The 23,693-nt window shown below is 43.2% G+C and overlaps 1 protein-coding gene across 1 annotated transcript in view; it reads left to right on the forward strand.

Annotated features, from left to right (window-relative positions):
• The window catches only part of MYBPC3 (myosin binding protein C3), a 65,466-nt gene that overhangs the window by 39,221 nt on the left and 2,552 nt on the right, over window positions 1–23,693 (forward strand). Inside the window, exons 20-30 of the mRNA XM_083460090.1 lie at window positions 527–604; window positions 1,407–1,566; window positions 2,922–3,026; window positions 7,871–8,059; window positions 12,488–12,622; window positions 14,154–14,321; window positions 15,688–15,776; window positions 17,012–17,207; window positions 19,984–20,123; window positions 20,860–21,019; window positions 23,085–23,221. Coding sequence (XP_083316216.1) covers window positions 527–604; window positions 1,407–1,566; window positions 2,922–3,026; window positions 7,871–8,059; window positions 12,488–12,622; window positions 14,154–14,321; window positions 15,688–15,776; window positions 17,012–17,207; window positions 19,984–20,123; window positions 20,860–21,019; window positions 23,085–23,221 — 1,557 coding nt within the window. The remainder of the gene's footprint in view (window positions 1–526; window positions 605–1,406; window positions 1,567–2,921; window positions 3,027–7,870; window positions 8,060–12,487; window positions 12,623–14,153; window positions 14,322–15,687; window positions 15,777–17,011; window positions 17,208–19,983; window positions 20,124–20,859; window positions 21,020–23,084; window positions 23,222–23,693) is intronic.

Here is a 23,693-nt window from a genome sequence, read left to right on the forward strand (position 1 = left end):
CTCTACTGACGAACAATTCAGAACCCGAATGCCAACAAACTGGAAGTGAATGCTTCCGTTTTCAAATGCACCTCAGAAGTCGAATGGCTTCTGAGGCCCGTTTCTCCATTTTTTTCAATGGGTTTTGCTGACTGCCCTTTGATCTTCGGTTTTTGAATGTTTCGGAAGTCAAACAGTCTTCTGGAACGGATTCTGTTGCTCAAAGGGTCTCAGATACTAATGCCAGGAAAGACCTCCATCTTGAAAAGCTGTGATTTGTTAGATGGAAGACTGAGCTGGATAAGCCAATGGCCTGATTCAGTAGATGGTAACTGCATATGGCGCTAGGCTTGCTGCTTTTAATCCTGAAGGGAGACTCATAGCAATCACTGCAGAGAGAAGTGAATTAGCTGCCCTTCCTTTTGCCATTGTACTTCATGGGGAAGAAATTGTGTATCTCCTTGCTTATATCTCCTAGTTCAGGGCTAGACAACATGGTGCCTTCCAGATGTTTCCCCACTCTTCCTGTGTTTTGTGTCTCTTCCAGAACAACGATCTAGTGCTGCTAAGTGACCAATCCAAAGATATTACAGGCACAGGTGGAGATTTAAATAACGACAACAAGGCAAGTTCTTTGCGCTTCAACCAGTCGAACAGAGATATCTGGTTCTTAATAAAGAGTCTTGGTGACTCTGTCATGAATTCAGTAATTAACAATGCTGGAGAAAATAGGAAAGCTGATCTCTTGCATAATAAATTGCTATTTTAAAATATTTGTTTAAGGTATTTCCTTGAAATCTGTCTCTCTTTGGACTCAGAGTTTTTGAACTTGAGCAACCCTTCTAAACTTACAGGGCTGCCAGCCAAGCACTATTATCTGTTCCGCAGCTAAATGTGCAGAGATCCTTGTGGAGAGAGGGAGGGAGGAAGCAGAGAATCATGTGTATACAGCCTGCTGCTGTGTGCAAGGATCTGTGGAGTGGCAATAATCTCACACTGGCATTAGAAGAGTACTAGAGCAGGATCCCTCTGAGCCCTTTCTAAAACTGGGCATAGGGAAACCAAAGAACAAAACCAGAAAGAGTTTCAGAACTCCATCCATCCAAAATCACATTGTGATGACTAGGGAGGGAGTGTCTATAGCCACCCATCCAAATCCAGTGTGGATCAGTTAAGGTCTACTACCAGGAACTATTTGGTCTTCCCAGATCTCTGCTGGTGAGGGAGAGAGAACAAGTGGCTCAATCTGTTCTCAGCACAGATCAATGACACATACAGTGGTACCTCGGTTTAAGAACAGCCCTGTTTATGAACTATTCGGTTTACTCTGCAAAACCGGAAGTAGTGTCCTGGTTTGTGAACTTTACCTCGGTCTAAGAACGGAAGCAACATAACATAACGACCTTTCACCCCATAACTGCTCACAGGTCTTCTCTGATTCCGAAGGCCGAGTCCGTGTAGAGATGTATGAAGACCATTGTGTGTTCACCATTGAAGGAGCTGAGAAGGAAGACGAGGGAGTCTACAGAGTTACGTTTAAGAACCCAGCAGGGGAAGATACAGCTGATATCACTGTCAAAGTGATTGGTAAGCAAGGCAGATGGGCACTTTCTAAAGCCTGGTACAAGTGAGCCAAGTCTTCTCTCTGCCAGCCTAACACGCAGTCACAACCACTGATAGAATAGTACATTTTCCAATGGAGCAGGAGACCCTGCAGATGATGTTTCTCCTACCAATGTCCCTCTGGCCTACTGTGGCAAGTAGGACTCCCAAGTGTGCCACATAGCAGGCAGAGTGAAAGGGGGAGAAACCTGCCATCTGGTAGTACAGTCGATCAAAAGGATTAATGGACAGATTAGGTGATCATTGCAGCCCTAATAAGTAGTTGTCTTCATTGTCTAAACACAACATGAAACACAACATGACCTTCTTAAATGGATGTGCCCTCTCTCTGTGACTTAGGAGGGGAAGAGATATGAGAAAACTGAGTTTTTAGATGAGATTCACTGTCTGTGTCTCTTTCTCTTGTTTCCTTCATTCCTTCATTCTTTAATTGCTTCAGAGATGTGGCTTTGCCCTGTTGACCAAACAATATATCATACTTGAATTTACCCCAAAATCAGCTGTGCAATTTATGCATTTGTTTTATCAGGAGGTCACACTTTCTTTGAAATGAAAAAGCTACTTAATGTTAGACCCTTTGATAACAGTTGCAATGACAAATGCATCAAGACGAAGAATGCTTCCTGCAATGAAGAGGGAGCTTTATGCAGTTTGTTAGAATCATAAATAGGGTTACAGCACATTCATATGGGAACCTCTAAAATGAAGGAGTAAATCTGGTTGTGTGAATAGGGAATACTGAATCGTAAGAAGAGCCCTGCTGGATCGGATCAGAGGTCTGTTTACCATCCACTTCCCCACAGTGGCCAACTGGATGCCTCTAGGAAGCCCATAAGCAGGACTTGCATGCAGTAGCCCTTTCCTCTTTGTGTTCCCCAGCAACTGAAGCTGTGGATATGCTATATATTTAAAGCATAGCATTTCCCCCAAGGAATCCTGGAAACTGTTTTCACCCCCATAGAGCTACCATTCCCAGGACCTTTAAGAAACTACAATACCCAGAATTCTTTGTTTAAAGCCATGTGCTTTAAATGTGTGGTGTACATGCATGTAGCCTTATATTGGGAGGCATAACCCTCAGAAGCTGTGTATAGCTATCATGACCAGCAGCCATTGATAGCCTCACCCTCTCTGAATTTGTGTTATCCCCTCTTAAACCTGGTGGCTGTTACTACATCTTGTGACAGCAAGTTCCATAGGAAGATATTCTGTGGTGAATCAAACACTAGCCATAGAAATACGGGGTGTGTGTGTGTGTGTGTTTTGAAGGAAACAGGCAGTTACAAGAGAAATATTGTTACCTCTCTTTCTTTCTCCAGATGTACCTGACCCTCCTGAGGCTCCTGAAATCAGTAATGTTGGTGAAGATAACTGTACAGTGCAGTGGCAGCCTCCAAAGTATGATGGAGGACAGCCAGTATTGGGTAAGAATTGCTATAGTGAAAACATCACCTGTAGGATGATGATGATGATGATAGAAATGATAGTAGTAGTAAGTAGTAGTAATTTGTTATTTATACCCCGCCCATCTGGCTGGGTTTTCGCAGCCGCTCTGGGCAGCTCCCAAGAGAATATTAAAAACACAATAAACCATCAAACATTAAAAGCTTCCCTAAACAGGGCTAAACAGGGCTAAAAAGGGCTGCCTTCAGGTGTCTTCTAAAAGTCAGATAGTTGTTTATTTCCTTGACATCTGATAGGAGGGCGTTCCACAGGGCAGGTGCCACTACTCAGAAGGCTCTCTGTCTGGTTCCCTGTAACCTCACTTCTCGTAGTGAGGGAACCGCCAAAAGGCCCTCGGAGCTGGACCTCAGTGTCCAGGCTGAACAATGGGGGTGGAGACGCTCCTTCAGGTATAATGGGCGGAGGCTGTATCCAGAATGAAAGGATTTTCTGTATGTTCCCAGAAATACATTTGTACTGTGAATTATTATATTTTACAATATAATCATGACACTGTGAAATAGGCAAAAGTTCCTCAGTTACCTCTTTGATTTCCCATATATCTAGTTTTTCTGTCATTTTGAGGACAATATGGGCATTACTGCTATTTCTTGAAAGGGTAGTTTACTAAATACCCCACCAGCACTGAAAGAAGATTTGTGGGGAGTGAGTCTTGTTTCCTGTGGACCACCTGGAGTGGGAACTGCGTTTTATTTATTTTATTTAATCAAGTTTTAGCTCGCTTGCTATAAAAACAAACAAACCTTGAATTGGTTTGGAAGAAGAAGAGTCGAAACTCTAACACATGGGTAGGCGAACTAAGGCCCGGGGCCCGGATTCGGCCCAATTGCCTTCTAAATCCGACCCACAGACAGTCCAGGAATCAGCATGTTTTTACATGAATAGAATGTATCCCTTTATTTAGTAACAATATTTGAAGGCGGCTCAGTTGCAAATAGGCTAATAGGTAGGTTTTGCATCTTCCTCAGAGGTGCTCAAAGTGGAAACCTGGACTACTGATAAGCATGTGCTCCACATACACGCCTGCCGGTTTCTCCCAATTTCAGCTGTTGTTTAGGAAACACACAAAGAGGAAGCTCAAACCACTTCTACTTCCTCTGGCAGTGCTGCAATGTGCAAAGCTGCTCTCACTCTGGGACACATTTAATGGAATACCCTTGAACAAGGTCACTAACGGGAATATCAAGTATCAGGATAGAAGGACAGGATGAAACTGTTACCAGAACCAGCTGAAGTTAAAGGACACACACTGCTGGCATGGTTCAGCCATTGAAACCACTGCCAAACTTTGGGTGAAATGTTAGCCAAAGCCCCCCAAAAGTGCTATTTTACAATGGCTACCTGGTTATAATGGGATAGGGATCACCAACCCTGTGTCCATGGGTGCAAAGTTGGTGGCCTTCATGTATTTTGGGGGGATTTGGGGGAGAGATGGATTTTTATGTGGGAATAGCAAGTACTTCTTTCACCTGTGGAAAACCTCTCTGCATTTGAGTGTGGATGCTCAAGGTGTGGGGGGGGGGGAGATATGTATATGTGGCATGTGGGGGGAGAGGGGGAGATATGGATGTGTGATCTGTATGTGGACATGGTGAGCTTGTATATGTGGTTTTGTGAGAATGAGGGAGAGGTGTATTGTCCAGCTGTTGGTATGTAAAGTGTATGAAAATATAAAGTGGTATAGAAATGAAATAATTATTTATAATTAATAAGTGTGTGCAGGGGAGAGGGGGGGAATGTGTGATTGGTAATCCCAGTAATAAAATAAAAGCTTTCATTAGATAGTATTCTAAACAAAAGAAGTGAATCAAGAGGTGCTTATATCAGTTTTTGCATTTGTAAATTCCGTAAGGATTTATTATGTATATTCAAGTGCCTCTTTTTCACTTATTATATCATATCAACCAGCGCTATTTTTCTAGAAAAAGAAAACTCACCATGAACACCTCCTTTGTTCTCTTATAATGGCAATGGCACCCGCCTGAGAGGTGCCAGAACTGAGTTCCGGAAAGTTCTGGATATATATATATATATATAAGCCCTGATTCATAGTAAAAGGTGTTGTTAACATCATCTATAGAAAATGGCTGTAACCCTAAATACGCTTGCTAAGGAGTAAGCCCCATTGAACACAGTGGGATCAGGGGTGGTGAGCATGATAGGGTGGTGCCATAGAGCTTTTCTCCCAGCACCAGTGTTGCTACCACTTACCTGGACTGTGTAGGTCAGGTCAGGCTACCGGTGATGTCAGTGCTGTGTGGGCACAGCGAGAGTCAGTCCAGCAGTCATGACAGCATACCTGTGCAGGCATGAGTTCACCACTAAGTTTGCCTTACCCTTACCCTTACCTCATCCAGGTAATTAGCTGTGATGTTGTCAGAAGGGTGGGCCTTCATCAGCACCCCACCATGCCACACTCTTCTGAGTGAGATACTTCTAAATAATAGTGTGTCAAGTTGCACTATATGACGACCACCCGTTATCAAATTCATTCGTAATCTTCAGTTCTGTGTCTTCTTGCTGTAATTAGTCATGGAAATGGCTACCCTTAAACCAAAGTTTGAGTGTGTCCTAGTAGACTGAAACATTCCCCCACTGCTTTCTGTGTGGTTCTATTTTTAATGCCCAAAGCATATCTCTGAGGTAAGTGAACTTCATTGAATTTACTTCTCGGTAGACGTGTATAGAATTGCACTGTTAATTAAGCACTGACCTAATTGGGCTAGTGGCTGATGTCATATATTATTTTAGAAGATGTGCAGGTGAGTGAGCGTTTAATAATATTGATGACGTTATTAGGTCCTGAAATGGATTTGATGCAGTAAATGTAAAAAAAGGTCTGGTACTTGGGCTTGTTGTAGAGTTTGGTCCCTTGAGCCATATTCTTGACAAGTGATGAGTGGCTATTCTAAGTTATTAGTCCATCTGTGATCATTAGACTTTCCTTCAGTTCAACTCTCATTACAAAGCTAGTCCTTTTCCAGAATCATTGTTAGGTGGCTAAAATGCCTCAGAGGTATGCGTTTTATACAATGTCATCAGCATTTCCGAAAAGTGAGATTAACAGTGTTAATTCTCTTTCACAGAATGATATCGTCGCATTTTGACAAACAGCTGAACGTAGCACATTAGGCAGGATAGGAGAGCGGTTGTTACTGGGATCCAGAGTGGATCTAAAATAGTCCATACAAGGTTTGAACTGTATCCATTCTATGGATCAGGCTTTAGTTGGTTCAGGGCACAGTCCTAGGCATGCTTACCTGGGAGTAAGCCTCATGGAAAACAGCGGGACATTTCTGAGTAAACAATTTTAGGATCCAGTTTCATACCAGTAGATTAAGCAAATAAATTTGAAATGGATTAATAAACCAGAGCAAATGTTAAATCCATAAGGCTGTGAGTTAAAGGCAAAGCTTATTATCTTAAGACAGGCATAGGCAAACTTGGCCCTCCAGATGTTTTGGGGCTACAACTCCCATCATCCCTGGCCTATCCTGTTAGCTAGGGATGATGGGAGTTGTAGTCCCAAAACATCTGGAGGACCGAGTTTGCCTATGCCCATCTTAAGAACTAGTAGGGAACAAAGGAGAAAATATTAAAGACGGTCTTTCCTTCCAACCATGTTACTTTCTCCTTGTTTTCTTATTAAATGATAAGTTACCGTATTTTTTGCCCTATAGGGCGCACTGGCCCATAGGGTGCACCTAGTTTTCAGGGGGGGGGGAAATCAAGGAAAAAATATGACACCCCCCCCCGCAGCTCTGGGAGCAGCGGACAGGCTGCACGCAGCCTGTGCGCTACTCCAAGACCTTCTTCCTGCTTTTGCGAGAGGTGGTGGAATTCCCCCACCTCCCAGAAAAGCCAGGAGAAGCCGCACACTCTTTAAAGGGGTTGCGCGGCTTCTGTGGACTTTTGCGAGAGGTGAGTGTATCCCCCCACCTCCCAGAAAAGCCAGGAGAAGCCACACACTCTTTAAAGGGGTTGCGCGGCTTCTGCGGGCTTCTGCGGGAGGTGGGGGAATTCCCGCTGCCCCCCGATCCTCTGGGGCTGGCGATGGGGGGAAGCGCTGCTTTCCCCCACCGCCAGCCTCAAAGAGCAGACTCTTCTGGCTTCAGCGAAAGCAATGCGAAGCCTCCGGAGTGCATGCTTCCTAGGCTTCGCGTTGCTATCGCTGAAGCCAAGAAGCCTGCATTTGCCCCATAGGACGCACACACATTTCCCCTTCATTTTTGGAAGGGAAAAAGTGTGTCCTATAGGGCGAAAAATACGGTATCTTGTTCTTTGTTCATTCAATAAAAACGGCATAAACTTGTATATTTTGGTAGTATGAAATTGGGGTACACCCAAACTAGCACAAGCACAGAAAAATTCATACTGAAGAATTTTCCACCCTTCTTCCAGTTGTCATCCACCACACCACACCCTGTGCTGTTGCTGAGGGTACCCTGATCCACAGAAGATGCTTTTCAGGGATTGCAACAGGGCTACAGCAAGGAGGAAAATGGAGAATTCCCTAGTACAAGGCTGGCTTGTGGTCGTGTTAGTGTTGATGTAATACCACACACTTAAATGGAATTGATTTTGTAATTAGCTAAAGGTCAGGTGATTGAGCAGCAAAATATTCTTTAATTTACTGCCTCCCTTAACCTATGTACAGAGCAACTAAATGGGAGAAGCTCTGAAATGTAAATTTGGTAAAACGGAGTCTGCTTTGGGAGTTTCTGTGCAATAAAAGCAAAATGACCATACTTGTGTCTCTTGTAGAACAGGCTCTCTATCCGTGGTGTCTCTTTTCACTTTGTAGGCTACATCTTAGAAAGGAAGAAGAAAAAGAGCTACAGGTGGATGAGGCTGAACTTTGACCTTCTAAAGGACCTGTCATATGAAGCGAAGAGAATGATTGAAGGAGTTGTGTACGAGATGCGAATTTACGCCGTCAACTCGGTTGGTATGTCCCGGCCCAGTGCTGCCTCACAGCCCTTCATGCCAATTGGTGAGTGTCAACACACGTTGTGTTACTTCTCAAACATCCAAAGGAGATGAAGAGACACATGGGCACACAATTACCTTCTCTTTCTCCACTCAGTAGGGACACAGAGTCCATATTTGTAAGACAGGTGGCTCCTTCTTGATCTGTTTTATCTTTTCTAACCTTTTTCTAAAACCCTCTTCGCGAATGGGAGTAGCAAGGTTCCAATTTCATGAAATTGCTGATGAATTTCTAACTGTTAAAATTAGAGGTGTGAGAGGCAAGCTGGGTCTCGATGAGAGAGGGGAACTAATTGACAGTGACCTCCCATTGCCTCTCAGCTTCCCCCATTCCCTTATGGGTGCAAATATCACCGTATCCCACCCAGTGCTTCATTACTCCCACCCCCTGCGGAGCTGCAAGGATAGCTGATTAAGAAAATATCCATGGAATTATTTTCTATAAATAATCATGATGACCCCACAGTGTTTCTATCAGTCCCTGAACTAAAAGCAAACTGTGGGAGTCTTTGAGGGAGGAAAGAACAATCTGAGCGCCTGAGGTAGAACAGCAACAGAAATGACTAAAGTGGTGGTTCAGCTCACAGAAGATCACAAGGAAGGGGACGAGTTTTGTGAAGAAAAGAGTGTGCCACTACAAAACCCCAGCAATGGGCCATCAGAGAACGAGAAAGAGCAGGAGGAGGCGGTTAATTCTGATCTTCAGCCAACACTCAACAGTTGGGCTGTGCAGAGCGAAGAAAGACAAGAACCCCCACAGGAATCAACTGAACTAAAAGGTTCAGGGTTTTCTTGCTATAAGAAATGATATACTTGATTAGAAATAAGGCTCCATCCTACAACTATGGAGATGAGGCGCTGGTTTGTAACATGCGTCGTGTGGTAATCCACCCATACTCCTATGTGTGATGCACATGCTTTTAAAGACTGCTTTGAATGTTTGGCTTTAATTATAGTTTAAGAAGTGAGTAAAATGTTGCAGCAGGATGATGTGGGATGCTAACATTAGGTTCTCCATCTGTTATGTGATGTTTATTTATTTTTTTAAAATGGTGTTATGTGGTAGGGAACATTCTGTATTTTTGAAACATTTAAAATAATGCACACAGTGTGTTTAAATACCACAGCTTTCCCTGGCTTATGATAACCACACACATGGCATGGGGGGGGGGGGAAATACTTCAGGTATTGTTATTTTTTCAAATTCACAGAATCTAAATGATTTGAAAATGAACCAAAATGACTGAGTATCTGTCACTGCATGCAGAGATAGGCCCTTTGCAGTCTTTGTGAAATGTTTTGCCAAGGAGTAGAACATCTTGGTTTTGCACAGTGGAATCTAAAGGGTGGAAATGGTACTTCTTAAATTCACAGCATCTTTAGATACAGGAAAACTTTTCAAAAGGGCAATGCTAGTACCAAAAGGACAAATTCCAATTCTGACCATGGTAGGTAATAATCTTGAACTTCTCCAAACTGACCCACACCCCCAAATGTGAATTTCTATAGTTGGTAAAGAAATAATATTTGGATAGTCCTGTACTGTATGTAACCCAAATATCTGCAGTACCCTGTCCTACATATTCTAGAATCACAGACACAAAACTCACCTAGCCTCACTTCTCTTCACTCTTTCACACATATGCATTTACACAAATTAGGATAGACTCTGGAGTCCCCCTGTGTCAGGGGTGGGGAACCTTGGATCTGGAGGTCTGGTGATCCTCTGGGCCTTTGCAATTCTTCCCAGCCTGCACCCCTCACTGCCCCTGCTTTGCACCCCAAGTGTTTTTGTCTGGGTGAAAACCTTAAACTCTTATAATGCCTTTTGCTTGGCTGGATGGAGGGTACAGTGGAGTGGGTGAGTTTCGAAACTGCTGTACTGTATAAATTTATATTTGTTTCCCCACTTATTTTTGCCTCTGGCCTCACCCACCACTGGCTTTTGGAGGCAGAGGCGGATTTAGGGCAATGGGAGCAGCATGGCTGCACCAGGTGTGCAGCCAAGGAAGGTGCCTTCTCAAAGCCCAGTAAGCACTTGTCTGGCTTTGGGAAGGAGATGTAACAGCTCTGACAGGGTCCCAGAGTTCTGTCTCTTTCCCAAAGCCAGGCAAGAGCTTACTGGGTTTTGGGCATGAGGAAGGAGGGCTCTAGGACCCTGGTAGAGTTCAGCACCTCCTTCCTAATGCCCAGCTTAAGCCAACATTGCAAGGGCTGGTGGGAAGGTGTCAAATGGCCTCACACAGGGCAGCATTTTACCAAGGTCCTCAGGCGGAAAAAGGTTCCCCTACCAGTGTTCACACATGAACACTCTTCTCCCCGGGCTACTGTGCCCGAGAGCAGACAGATGAGCACTGCATATAGGAACTATGGGGTTTTCCACATACCACACAGAAGTTATTGTAGATCCATTAGGACTTATGGATCCTACTGGCGTCATACCTGGGGCCCATGCATACTGAATTTCACTGGTCTCATCAATGTACCCTCGAAGTGAGTTCAAAAACTGAATACTGTATTCCCTGTCTTAGACCGAAAGCTAGCAGGAGATTGGCATTCCCCTAACTTAGCAGAATTCCTACTACCAACTGATGTGCACTTTTGCTGTGCATCTACTGAATTCGGGACCTATAGCACTAGGCCCACAGCTGCCTTGTAATGATATTCTTTGTTGGCTGCATAAGGCATCAAGGTCTAGTTAGTGGCCATTTGCTAGTTGTGAGGTACAGAAATATGAAGTGAATCACTATTTATAATTAGGGTACATCTAGTTCTTTTTTGCTATTTTGCTTAATTATGAAGTCTTATGCTATTTATTAACCTGCAGCATTTATATACCACTTATTTGCACTTCTAAGCAGTGTACACAAAAACAATCCTAATATCTTTTTGCAATAGGATAAATGTGAAATAAGAATTGTAAGGCCATTTATATAATACTGCTCTTGTGCCTATTATATATCCATATCATTTTGCCAATATTTTAATTTTATCTGGAATGCATTCATCAAGAGCCATTCAAGCAGAAGCTTGGTGTCTCATCCAGTTATAAATTTAGCAGAAAACCTTTGTGTCACAAGAATTCATTCTAGAGAATGTTTTCTAATCTCTTGCTAACGCCTTTTCCCTCCTAATATCTCACTTTGAAGATCAGTAATTGCCACATCATTTGTTTAGCAGCTACGAATTCATGACTGCAAGGACTGGCTATTGTGGGAATGTTTAGAAACTGCAATTAGTGCTGAATGCAGTAGCCTTGCTCCTGACAGGAACCAATCACCAACAGCATTGATTGGTTTTGTTTCTTTGTTTAATGATTTTTAATTGCTCCCACAAGTGGTAAAGTGGTGATACCCCCTGAACTGGATGACTTAAAAAGACGATGAAGCAAATTCAAGTCCTGCTTTTGGGTTTCCAAAAAAACCCATATGTATCTGGCTGGCCACTGTGAGATCAGGACAGTGGCGTAGCATGGGGGGTGCAGGGGGGGCCGGCCGCACCGGGCGCAGCATCTGGGGGTTAGGGTTAGGGGGCACAAATCCACGGGTTAGGGGGCGCAAATTACTTGCCTTGCCCCGGGTGCTGACAACCCACGCTACACCACTGGATCAGGATGCTGAGCTAGTTGGGCCATTGATCCGATCTCATTGCTCTTCTCATGTTCTTACTCCAGTTTTCAGTGGAAAAAAGGCTCCCTGACTTCAGGTTTACCCTCTAAAAGACAGAAATGCGTTTGGAAGTGAAAAAGAAAAGGCACCAGTTCTTAGTAAAAATATAGCACCTCCTCCTCCCCTCAAAGATCAGATAGATGTATTGCCTTAGGCTGCTCACAGTTCCCAAACAGGCCTCAGCCGGTTGCCACAACAGGCTTCTATCCAACCTTCTGTTCCTCACGGGGCTTTTGGAATTGATGGCCTTCACAAGGAGGGAGGGGCTTAGCTTGGCCAAGCTGGTGAAAGCAGCAGTGAGAGGAGATAGCAAAAGCTGAAGTTCTCTTTAATGTCTACAAGTCCTACCCTGTAGACATTGTATTGGCTGCTGAACAGCATCCAATCCCAATTTACCCTATAAAGCTCTAGGCTGGCTATACAGAACATATCTTAAAAGATCAATCACGTATCCCAATATGAGCCTTGCTATCCTTTGGAGTAAATAAATATTAAATCAACAAAAGTACAATGCAGGACTATGGTCCACATTTTGTGGAAGCCAACAATCCGTTGCAGGGATTCTCTTCGCAGGTAGTATTTTTATTCTGACAGGTATTTTGCGGTGGTGATCATTTTAACTGGCTATAGATTGTATTGCTTGTTCTATCTTGCGAAGTTTTAAGCATTTGTAAGCCATTTTGATAATTTTAATATGAATGCTACAATATATTATTAGCATTAAACAAATAACCCAAAGGCTCTGGATTTTCTATTCTGTTTAGCTCCTCCAAGTGAGCCAACACACTTCACAGTAGAAGACATTTGTGATACTTCTGTGACTTTGAAGTGGAGACCCCCTGAACGAATTGGAGCAGGAGGCTTGGATGGCTACAACATTGAGTACTGTAAAGAAGGATGTAAGTAAGCCCCTGGTGCTTTCGGAATTGTTGTCACGCGCACATCATACACTAAAAGCCCAAGGCTTCCCCCAAAGGATCCTGGAAACTGTATTGGGAATTGTATTTCTCTGAGAGATAAACTACAGTCCCAGGATTGGTGGGGAGCCCCATATGCTCTAAACATATTTTAAATGCATGGTGTGGATGTCACCACTTTAACAGTCATGGTTTCCCCAAAAGGATTGTGGGAAGTGGAGTCTCTTAAAAAAACACACGGTGCCAGTGTGGTGTAGTGGTTAAGAGTGGTGGACTCGTAATCTGGTGAACCGGGTTCGCTTCCCCGCTCCTCCACATGCAGCTGCTGGGTGACCTTGGGCTAGTCACACTTCTTTGAAGTCTCTCAGCCCCACTCACCTCACAGAGTGTTTGTTGTGGGGGAGGAAGGGAAAGGAGATTGTTAGCTGCTTTGAGACTCCTTAGGGTAGTGATAAAGCGCAGTGGCGTAGCGTGGGTTGTCAGCACCCGGGGCAAGGCAAGTAATTTGCGCCCCCTAACCTGTAGATTTGCGCCCCCTAACCCGTGGATTTGCGCCCCCTAACCCTAACCCCCAGATGTTGCGCCCGGTGCGGCCGCCCCCCCCTGCACCCCCCACGCTACGCCACTGATAAAGCGGGATATCAAATCCAAACTCTTCAAACTCTTGCAAGGAGAGCCTTACTAGAAAGTTCCCAGGATGAGTCTTAAAGTGGCTTAAAAGCAGAGCTGCCCACCTATGAGGCAGCAAAAGTGCAAGCAGTGGTGCTACGCTGGCCCCACTGCTTTTACCACCAAGAGAGAGGTACAGTATTCTGGCATGCGGCATTGCCACTTGTCTTCCACACCCCAAGGCAGAGAAGCCGAGCAGCAATATTTTGAGGAGTGTCCCAGCTCCTACCAAGTTCATCGAGAGCCAGGGCATGGTGACATTGGATGTGGAGGCACAGTGCAGAAGCAGCAGGTGGCAATTCCCATTTTGCCTCAGGTGGCAAAAAAGAGCAGCTTGAAGTGGATGGTATGAGTGTCATCTAGGTTCTAGGATAATCAGTTTAGTCACCTTTTAACTGAGAAAGGCAGCAGCCTTGGGCAGATAAAGGAGATGGAGGATGGTATTGGTACAGAATGAAAAGCAACGTGCATCTGTCTTCAAACATCTGAGATTAACGGGGACAGAAATTTTGTACTCCAGTAGGGTCAAGCCCCAGAGATTCCCTTTTAAAGGAATTAACCATTACCTATTTTTCTGTGATCATCACAATCTTGCATGTCTTTGAAACGTTGTGTGAAGTTGTTGTATCTTATAGTGCATTGGATGCCATGGGTGCTTTAGCTGTTATTTTGAAAGCTTTAGCTGTGATTCCAAAAGGCTGAATGCCACCATTTTGGAATATATGAAGCAGTGGTGCAAATAGAAAACATGAGTAAAAATACTTGGGATTGTGCCTTCAGGCATAGTTCTATAAACCTCTGCTTGAAAAGCTTTGCCTAACAGTAAGTGATCTTGCATTTGCAGCCACAGAATGGATCCCAGCACTTCATGGCCTGATTGAGCGCACCTCTGTCCTGGTTAAAGATTTGGTCACAGGAGACAAACTTAATTTTCGCATCACTGCTGTAAACCTGGCAGGTGCAAGTCAGCCAGCTGTTACCAAAGAGCCGATTACCGTCCGAGAGATCTTGCGTAAGTATCTAGGGAAAGCCAGCACTAGAATCACTGAAATCTCACCACTTGGAGATCTGGGGTATGGATCTGTAATAACCTGTGGAACTTTGGTTCTGATATGCAATAAACCGGTATCCCTAATTATTAATACTTAAATTGCACACAGCTTTTAAAAATTACTTTCTTCCTCAGTACAGCTCTCCTTCTCCCTGTGAGGTTACTGTGCATTTATTTCTGATATTTCATGCTTGGTGTGGATTGTTGCTTAGGGGAGTGAGGCCAAGCACCCGGCTGTCAGTCTGGTGAACATTCATGATCTCGGTCATTAATCATCACCTTGTCTGTAGCCCAAGAGTACAAGTGGTCTAATTCAGTTGGCTGGAACCCAGAAAGACGGCTCAACTGATATAACTTCTCAATCCTTATTTCTGTCTGGAGTTCTAAAAGACGTGACCCGGATTCTATTAACACCAGAATGACCCAGAGCACTATTATTAAACTACAAGCACAGAGCATCCCAAACCCAGAGGGACTTACTTAAAGGCAGGGGGATTCAGACAGAGTAGCAGATAAAGAGAACCTCCTTCAGTGAGTCAGAAGCAAACAGACAACTCATTATTATCCCCATTCTCCCAGCTGTGATTATGCTATATGTTGTTGGACTCCAACTGCCATCATTCCTAGTCAGCATGAGTTGGGGTTGGGGATGATGGGAGTTCAATCCGGAGACCTGCAAATTAGCCACCTTGCTCTAAAACATCAATCACTGGAGACAGCCAACTCTGCAAACCACAACAAAACATTGCAGCATCAATTACTCCTGTCCAGTGTTGCAGCCAGCCATGCCCTAGAACACACCCCAGAGTCCCCTATTATAGGGGTAGGTGATATGTGGCGCTCTGACTAAATCCATGCAGCTGGTAAGGAGGGAAATGTTAACATTGTTACCAACAACCCTCTCTCACCCTCCTCTCTCTTTCTCTTTTCCCTCTCCTGAAAGAAAAGAGTCAGGGGTGGTGATCATCTTGGCCCCATGTGGCCCACAAGAGATTATGCATGTTAATTGTATGGCTCTTAACGATGATGGCTGTCTACTTCTGACCTGCTGTATAAAGAGGTTCCATGACTTCTATTTCTCAGATATCATTACAATATTTGCCACTGGTACAAATTCATTTGAAGTCAATAATGTATTCAGCTACTGAGTATCCCTAGTAGGATCATGACAGCTTTCTCTCAGAATTTCTTGGATTTCTACAAACTTTAATTTCTAGAATTTCTTGGATTTCTACAAACTTTAATTGCTCTTCAATTTTTCTGATACATATGACATATCTAGTAAGTTGGAGAAAAAACCCTGACTTCATAATCCTCTGATCCACAGAGCGTCCCAAAATCTGGTTGCCACGCAATCTCCGACAGACTTTAATGAAGAAAGTGGGCGATACAATCAACATTGTCGTTCCTTTCCAGGTACTCGATTTAATTTGCTATTCAAACTCTTCCCTTCAGTCCAGCAATTCCTGGCAGACCACTGTACTTCAGGAGCTCTCCCCCTGCCCCATTCCAGATTTCCTTATTTGTTTAATGGAAGGGTAGCTTTGTGCATCATTAAACATACAGAGAGAGATGCAGTTTCCATTTCAGTGAATAAGAAAACAATGTTCACTTCAGAATAGTCTAAGTGGCTTATATAAACCTGGAGTCCTGTGCTTTCCTAGCTCATTCAATTCGACAGTCATACGGTTCAAAACCTATATATCGGTTTTAAGGTCTGTTCAGATAATCAAATGTTGCTCACTTATTATGGAGGATTTAAATGGCTTTTCTTAAAAGTTGTGCTTGAGAGACTAGTCACATTTTCCCAGCTCCCAAATGACAATATTTTGACACTAACAAATATGCTGTCTTATCCAACCACACCACACTGTGGAGATGAAGTTTTGACATATTTTCAGGGAGCAAATATAGGTCAGAACTATTAAGTCAACCATGTCATAGACAAGACAATTATAAAAGGGATCTGATGTCTTTATGTGTGTGTTATTACGATGTGCAAAAGTGTCAAATGAATGCTATAGGGAGTGAGCAAAAACGAAATAGTTGAACAAGAGATAATAATTTTCTTCAGAAGAAATAGGGGATTAAAGGCACAAACTACTCAAGAATCCACAGCTGGGCAGTAACCTTTATGTGAACCAACCAAAATGTCAAAGAATAGTGAGCAAGCTTTCAAGTTCTCCAGAACTCTTTATCAGGCTGGATGTTATGCAAAGCAGGAAGTGGTAGAGAAGACAAACAAAGAACCAGGTCAGTCTGGGTAACTGCTGGCCTTTATGTTTCCAAAAGTGGGGGCTGGCCATTGCTAGGGCAAGCAGAGACCTGCACTCCCTAGCAGACTAATCCAATCTGCAAACTCCATTTTGAGATTGAGTCTAAATACAGACCTGAAGGCAATAACCAAGCCAATGTTTTCTTATTTGTTTGTTTTGCCCTCTTTCCCTTTCCTACCCTACTGCTTTGTGTAGCATCCAAGCTGAGGAAGAATACTGGAGAATTCAAAAGCTTGCTCACTATATTGTGACATTTTGCTTGGTCCTACTAAAAGTTTAGTCCAGCTCTACATTTTGGAAAGGACCAACAAGACTTCCTTTGCACTTTATGTGCCAAGTACTCAGTAGCTTTCCTTTCCTTTTTTTCTTCTGCAGGGAAAACCTAGACCTAAAGTTATCTGGACAAAGGATGGTCAGCCAATAGACTCTAAGGAGGTGGGAATTCGAAACAGCAATACAGACACCATTCTCTTCATCCGAAAGGCTGAGCGCCACCATTCTGGAATATATGAAGTAGAGGTGCAAATAGAAAGCATGATAGATAAGGCTACTATTACCATTCAAATAATGGGTAAGAAACTGTTTGGAGTCTTATGAATTCCCCATTTAAACACAGTCACTTTAATGCAGGGATTTGGTGCAGGTGTGTGTACAGCACTTCAAGTTCTCACAGGAATGCTCCTGTTCTTATCAAAAAAGGCAAGTGTAGCTGTATGGTGGCTAACAGACTGAGCTACTTCTAAAATCGTCTCTGCCAGGAACCCACTAGATGGCCTAAGGCATCTAAACCTAAATTTCCCCCCTCCCTAATCTGCAGTACAGTGGTACCTCAGGTTAAGGACTTAATTCGTTCTGAAGTTCCGTTCTTAACCTGAAACTGTTCTTAACCTGAGGTACCACTTTAGCAAATGGGGCCTCCCGCCGCACCGCCGGAGCACGATTTCTCTTCTCATCTTGAAGCAAAGTTCTTAAGCTGAGGTACTATTTCTGTGTTAGCAGAGCCTGTAACCTGAAGTGTCTGTAACCGAAGGTATCACTGTATGTTGATTTACCTTACAGTAGGAGTTTGGAACTGGTTTTGGCCCCTATCTCCCTCCACCAGGCCAAGTTGGTGGGCAGAGTTGCCTTATGGCTTCAAACAAAGCCATAAGGGCAAAGACATAGCCCTATGCAAGCATGTTGACCCTATGATCAGATGCTCATTGGGGCTTACAAAGTGCCACACACAGGGCTTTGCGAGTGCCTCCAGGTGGACAAAGCAAAAACCAGGGCAGAGAATGGGACTCTGTACTTTCCATCTGTGCTGCTTGTTTAAACCTTCAAGGTTTAAAGCCAGTTTGAATGAGCAGAGCAGCCTTGGAAAGGGCTTTCAAATAGCCTGAGTTGCATTTTGAAGTCTCACCAATCAGGGTTTCTCAGTGCAATATCGTGGGCAGGATGCTGCTTGCCACCCCCCTCCAACCTGCCATCTCTCCCCCTCCCCACACAAATGTGGTGTCGGTCAGGTGTGCATAGCCTTGCCAGTCAAATAGTGATGCCTGGCCAGCCTGATTGGACCTGCAGGTCAGGATTACAGTTCATGCATGTGAAGCAATTTGACTACTTGAAAGTGCTGTATACAAATGTCAAGTGATATTTTCTTTTGGACGCATGGAGCAGCTTCTGTCACTGAAATGAATGGGAACACCCACGTGTACACAAAGGGTGACTCCCCAGTACCAGGACAATGAACGCCTGCATGCAGTGAATTAAAAAAAGCTGTGACTGCATGTAGCAACTGACAAAAACATGAACTTTATTATCTCTAGCCACCCCCTCCAATGTGGCCCATTTTTATCCAGCCTTTTTGGCAGCAGGAGGCTTGGCAGCAATAAAATCCACAATACTTCAGAACAAAATTTAAAAGCCACTTACACTATTTATAATGCGAGAGAGAACAATGAGTGACGTCACTCAAGCAGCTTAACAGCATCAGTTCAGCTAATTGCATTTTCTCCTTCAGATCCCATAAAAACCAGCTGGCTATTAAAATTTCTTACAAAGGCTATTCTGTGTGTGTGTGTGTAAATCCTGCTTAACATTGCTGATGCCACAGCTCGCAGCTGTAATAACCAATGTAAGATTAGTGCTGTGAGTTTCTTTCTGCTGCTCTCTAAGATTTGAACTACATACATAATGTGAAAAAATATCCATAAGGATGCCAGATTTGGATGAGAGCCACAGTACAGGGTGAAAGGCCTAATCCTTTGCCTGTGCAAAAACATGTCGGGAGCCATGAAATCCACACAACACATGTAGGCTGTTTACACACTCCTGCTTATCCTGCATCCAGTACGCTCCCATCGCTGGTTTGGGATGCAGTGTAAACACGGCATTTCCCACAATCCATATATATCCTGTCATTTCTTACTAAATATTGTGTTTTGATGGATTTTCCCCAAACCAGCTTCAATCCAAATTGGGGGGGGGGGGAGTTTCAAGTTCAGTGCTAATAGGCAAGGTTTGCAGCAGCATAGCGTATAATTTTAATCCTCAGTGAGAGGCCTGGTTGTCTAAGGCTTGCTTCGCTCAGATTACATTTGTCCCTCCCCAGTACTATCAACTTTCTAGTTTGATTTTTTGTGTGATATTAATAATAATGATAATGATTTCTAATGTATATAAAGCAGTGATAACAGATCTGTATGATTTGGGAGCAGAAAAGATGAAGGCGGAACTGAAAGAACTGATTCAGTTACTGTGAAGTGGTGTACATATCATTTGGAAGGCTGAGAACCCAGTCCAACATTCCCAGGGGTAACTAGTGAATTACTCACAGAGCATTTGAAGAGTCTGTTAGAGAGCTAACTTTCTTTGACAGGTGTCTTGCTAAGAAGGGATTAATGGATGTAGCCAATAGACATATGCTACTGTCTTTTGGATTCAGACATAAATTAAAGTGACATGCTGGACTGAATTTCAAGAGAAAGTATTAATTATTCTAAGCTTCCAAACAACCATAGTTACAATAAATGAGAATCTTTGTCAGTTATGGCAATGCTAACAAAAACTGGCATTCATTTGCAAATTGCTGCCAAAGTGGGAGCAAATAATGGAGCAATATTAATTGGAGATGTCAACCTTAAATGTCTGTGGAAGGTATGTGTGCATTGATCTATACAGCAGTCTGCAGGAGTTAGTCTTTATCTTGCCAATATTGTTTTGGGACACTGGCTCAGTTAACAGAACATTTTTGATGTTTGTCTATTACCAATTAGTTAGCAGTAGACCATTTAAGTCTTTCTCCTTTTTCTTCCTGAAAATACTGAGTGGTAGATCTTGAATACCTTTTCTATGACTTTCTGTAGACAAGCCTGGCCCTCCTCAGAATGTAAAGATTGTGGATGTGTGGGGATTCAATGTTGCGCTGGAATGGAAACCACCCCAGGATGATGGCAATGCTCCGATCACAGGATACACTGTCCAGAAGGCAGACAAAAAAACAATGGTAAGGGTAATGGGCTGAATGAGTGTATGAATCCACCCTAAAGTATGTACAGTGAAACTGTAATACCTTGAGTTCTGGCTCATGACTCAAAATCATGTCAGCAGAAGAATGGTGGTTTGGGGCAATTGCACTCCATACAAGTGGCTAGCTTGGAGCTGCACAATATATAGAAGCGGAGCATAATTGAGAAGCCACACTTGGAATATTTATCCATGATAAATTACAAGATTCGTTGTTGTTTAGTAGTCTTAGTCATGTTCGACTCTCCGTGACCCCATGAACCTGGGCATTCCTTGGAAACTCACTTTCTTCTCAAAGCTTCTCCTTTTTATGTCCATGGAGTTTTCCTGGCAAAATACTGGAGTGGTTTGCCAGTTCCTTCTCCAATTGCAAGATAGGCAAAAGCAAAAATATAAGATGTGAGAAACTCCCTCCCTTCCTATTTATGACTTTAACATCCATGACTGGAGGTCTTGATGAGAAAACACAAACATACTCAGTGCCAGTCACTGGATTTATTAGAAATTATTCCTAACACAGCGGTTGCCAGAATTCTGGGTTGCCAGTCAGGCTGATGAGGAAATCCCGCTGCTTCCACTACCCCTCCCCCAGCTGCACCCCAGTATTTCACCTGTCTGTGTTGAACATGTTTTGGGGATTCTACATAATGTTCCAAAAATCCAGACTGTGACCTTCACAAGATCTGATTTTCTGACAATGGATTATTTCATTTCAGGAATGGTATACGGTTTTTGAGCACTATCGGCGCACTAATTGTGTAGCATCAGATTTGATCATGGGAAACGAGTACTATTTCCGGGTCTTCAGCGAAAATCTATATGGGTTGAGTGAAAATGCTGCTAACACCAAAAATTCTGCCTACATTAAAAAAACAGGTAACAGAGAGTACCTAAATTGATGTTTTAAGGAATGGGATCTGAAGAACTAAAGCAAATTATACTGGTTGCAAAGCTATCAAGTTCTCTGGCCTTATTGGTAAATTAAAAATCGAGAAGTAGTTGGGTCACAGGACTCAATTTGAAACTGATTTTCAAATGAAGATATGTATCTTGTTCCTAAGATTGTCCTTTGACTGGAAAAGTGACCAGTTTAATAAGATTTCTAGGAAATTAGAAGTGAATTTGGTTAACATCTGTTCTGGGTAAATTGTAGAAAGCATTTTTAAAGATAACATTATCATGCACATTATCAAGTCTTGCTCAGGAAGAATCAACTTGCACATTGTGGCATAAGAAAAAATATTCACATAGTGCATAGTTGAACTGTAGGATTCACTACCATAAGCTTAAAGTTGGTTTAGAAACTGCCAACTTAAAGACTGTTTTAATGAACTTAAATGTGCACTGCCTGGAGAGAGAGGCACTGGTCCTGTTATGTTTCTTGTGCAAATAAAGTTCATTTCAGATGGGAAAAAGACAATTAGATAAATTCATAGAGGATAAGGCTATCAATAGCTACTAGTCATGATAGCTATACTCAAGCCCTAAGTTCAGAAGCTTCATGCTTCTGTATACAAGTCATTGGCAAATAAGAGTAGGAAAGAACTATTGTGCTCAAGGATGATGTGGCATTCAACCAGGGAAGGGGAGACCCATCCCTCCTTTGGGTAGCACCATTAGCTATTTGTTCCTATGACAACATGGTCAATTCTTTGGTAATGCAGAGAGGTTGCTTAATTGACTTGGCCACGACCATTATCTTAACAAAGGATTTACCCACGCTTCTTCTTGTGCTGCTGCTTCTCCTCCAACCCCTCCCAGGGAAAACGGCTCTTTAGCACTCATTCAGAGCAAATGGCAATTCAGGGCTTATTTGGATTGAAATTTGCTCCAATTTACAGCTAAGAGCTGGTTTTCCGTGGAGAAAGAGTAAGGTAATGGGAAAACTGTTTAGACCTGTGCTTTTAGACATGAGACAAGTGGACAAGATCCTTGATATGTGTTGAAATAATACAGGTTTCCTGGAAGGTAGTTTTCAAAAGCGGTGGTATTTGATGATTAGCATGCCATTGTATTTGGTCTTTGACAGCTGACATGGAATGGAACTTTTTGTTCTTACATTATTTGATAAGTAACATACAATAACCATTAGTATTTGATAGTTGCCTGCCAAACTCACAGCAATCAGCAAATGCAAACAAGGCTAACACATTCCAATTCTTAATCTGTAATGCAAGGTAGAATTTGGCCTTGAAATTTATCATTCATAAATATAAATGGCAGAATTTCAAAAAATTCCAAAGCTTATTATAGCATGATGTGGGAGGAATGTGTGAAAGCACAATGTGGGAAGAGTAACAGCTAGTTCCGAACCTTCTGCCACGCCAATGAGACCTTAAACAAGTGTGATTCTGAATGGCTAGAGCCAACAGGGGATAGGAATCGGATGAGACCCTGCCCTATTGATGCTCCAAATGCTAGATGTAAATGGCCAGCATTCATTCCTACAGGGAAAAGGAGAAGAGAGCCAGCATCAAGGAGTAGGACAGGGGAAGTGAGTGAGTGAGTGAGTGAATGCTGCAGAGAGGTATAAGGTGGGGGGGCAGAGGAATTTAGGAGTGGAGAGTGCTAGAGTCTCCTGCCCTCTTGCTTTTTCAGCTAGGAGCGCAGGAGACCTGGAATGAAGGGGGATGCAGTGATAGAACACAGATGGAAAGGGGAAATGCTCTGGAGCTCCCAACCCATTCATATTAGGTTCTCCTACCCATGTTCTAAATAAAGGCTGCTGCCTCGCTGATATGTCAAGAGAGAGAACCTTAGAAGATGTTCCTTCTCTTTATAAAAAAACAAAACAAAACCCTGAAGGACAGGCAGAAGATATCATCCCGGTTCTTAATATTTCAGTACAATTTCAGCTGCCAATTTTCAAATTATGTTAAATCATGGGCAAGATTAAAATAAGTGTGCTTCTGACTTTGTTTCTACCCACCCTAAACTACAGGCACAGATTATAAACCCCCCAACTACAAAGAACATGATTTCTCTGAAGCACCAAAATTCACTCACCCTCTTCCAGATCGCTCTGTGATCTCTGGGTACAATGCTACGCTCAGCTGTGCTGTAAGAGGAAGCCCAAAGGTACACACACCTCTTTTCTCAATATGCAGTTAAGTGAGCGAGGGGAACATTGGTACCCTTAGTGAGCAAATAATGCCATTATTCCACTTGACTTGGCTGAATAAATTATATTTTTGAAGCGGGGGGGGGGGAGCTTACAGGCAGGTGGACCAGAAATGGGGTGGGTGGGGTTGAGGAGAGCTGCTAAATAGCAGGGAGATCTCGAGAGAGAGCAGGTGAAATACTCTTAACTGCAGGGAGCCTATGTGCTGATATTGCAAGATTTCAGGACCAGAAGTCAGCCTAGACATTAATTAATATTAGCCGCAGCTGCTGCTGCTACTATAATCCACCCTTCACTATCAGGTGCCAGGCCAGCTTACAACATTACATGTCTAGGAAGAGCAGAGAGCCTGCACACCTTGTGTGGAGAGCAGCAGGAAAAGAACAGGGGGTGGAATTAGAGTGGGCTGCAGGAACAGTACTGACACAT

This window comes from Podarcis liolepis (assembly GCF_965112155.1).
Source record: "Podarcis liolepis genome assembly, chromosome: 1".
In the NCBI taxonomy this organism is placed as follows: domain Eukaryota; kingdom Metazoa; phylum Chordata; class Lepidosauria; order Squamata; family Lacertidae; genus Podarcis; species Podarcis liolepis.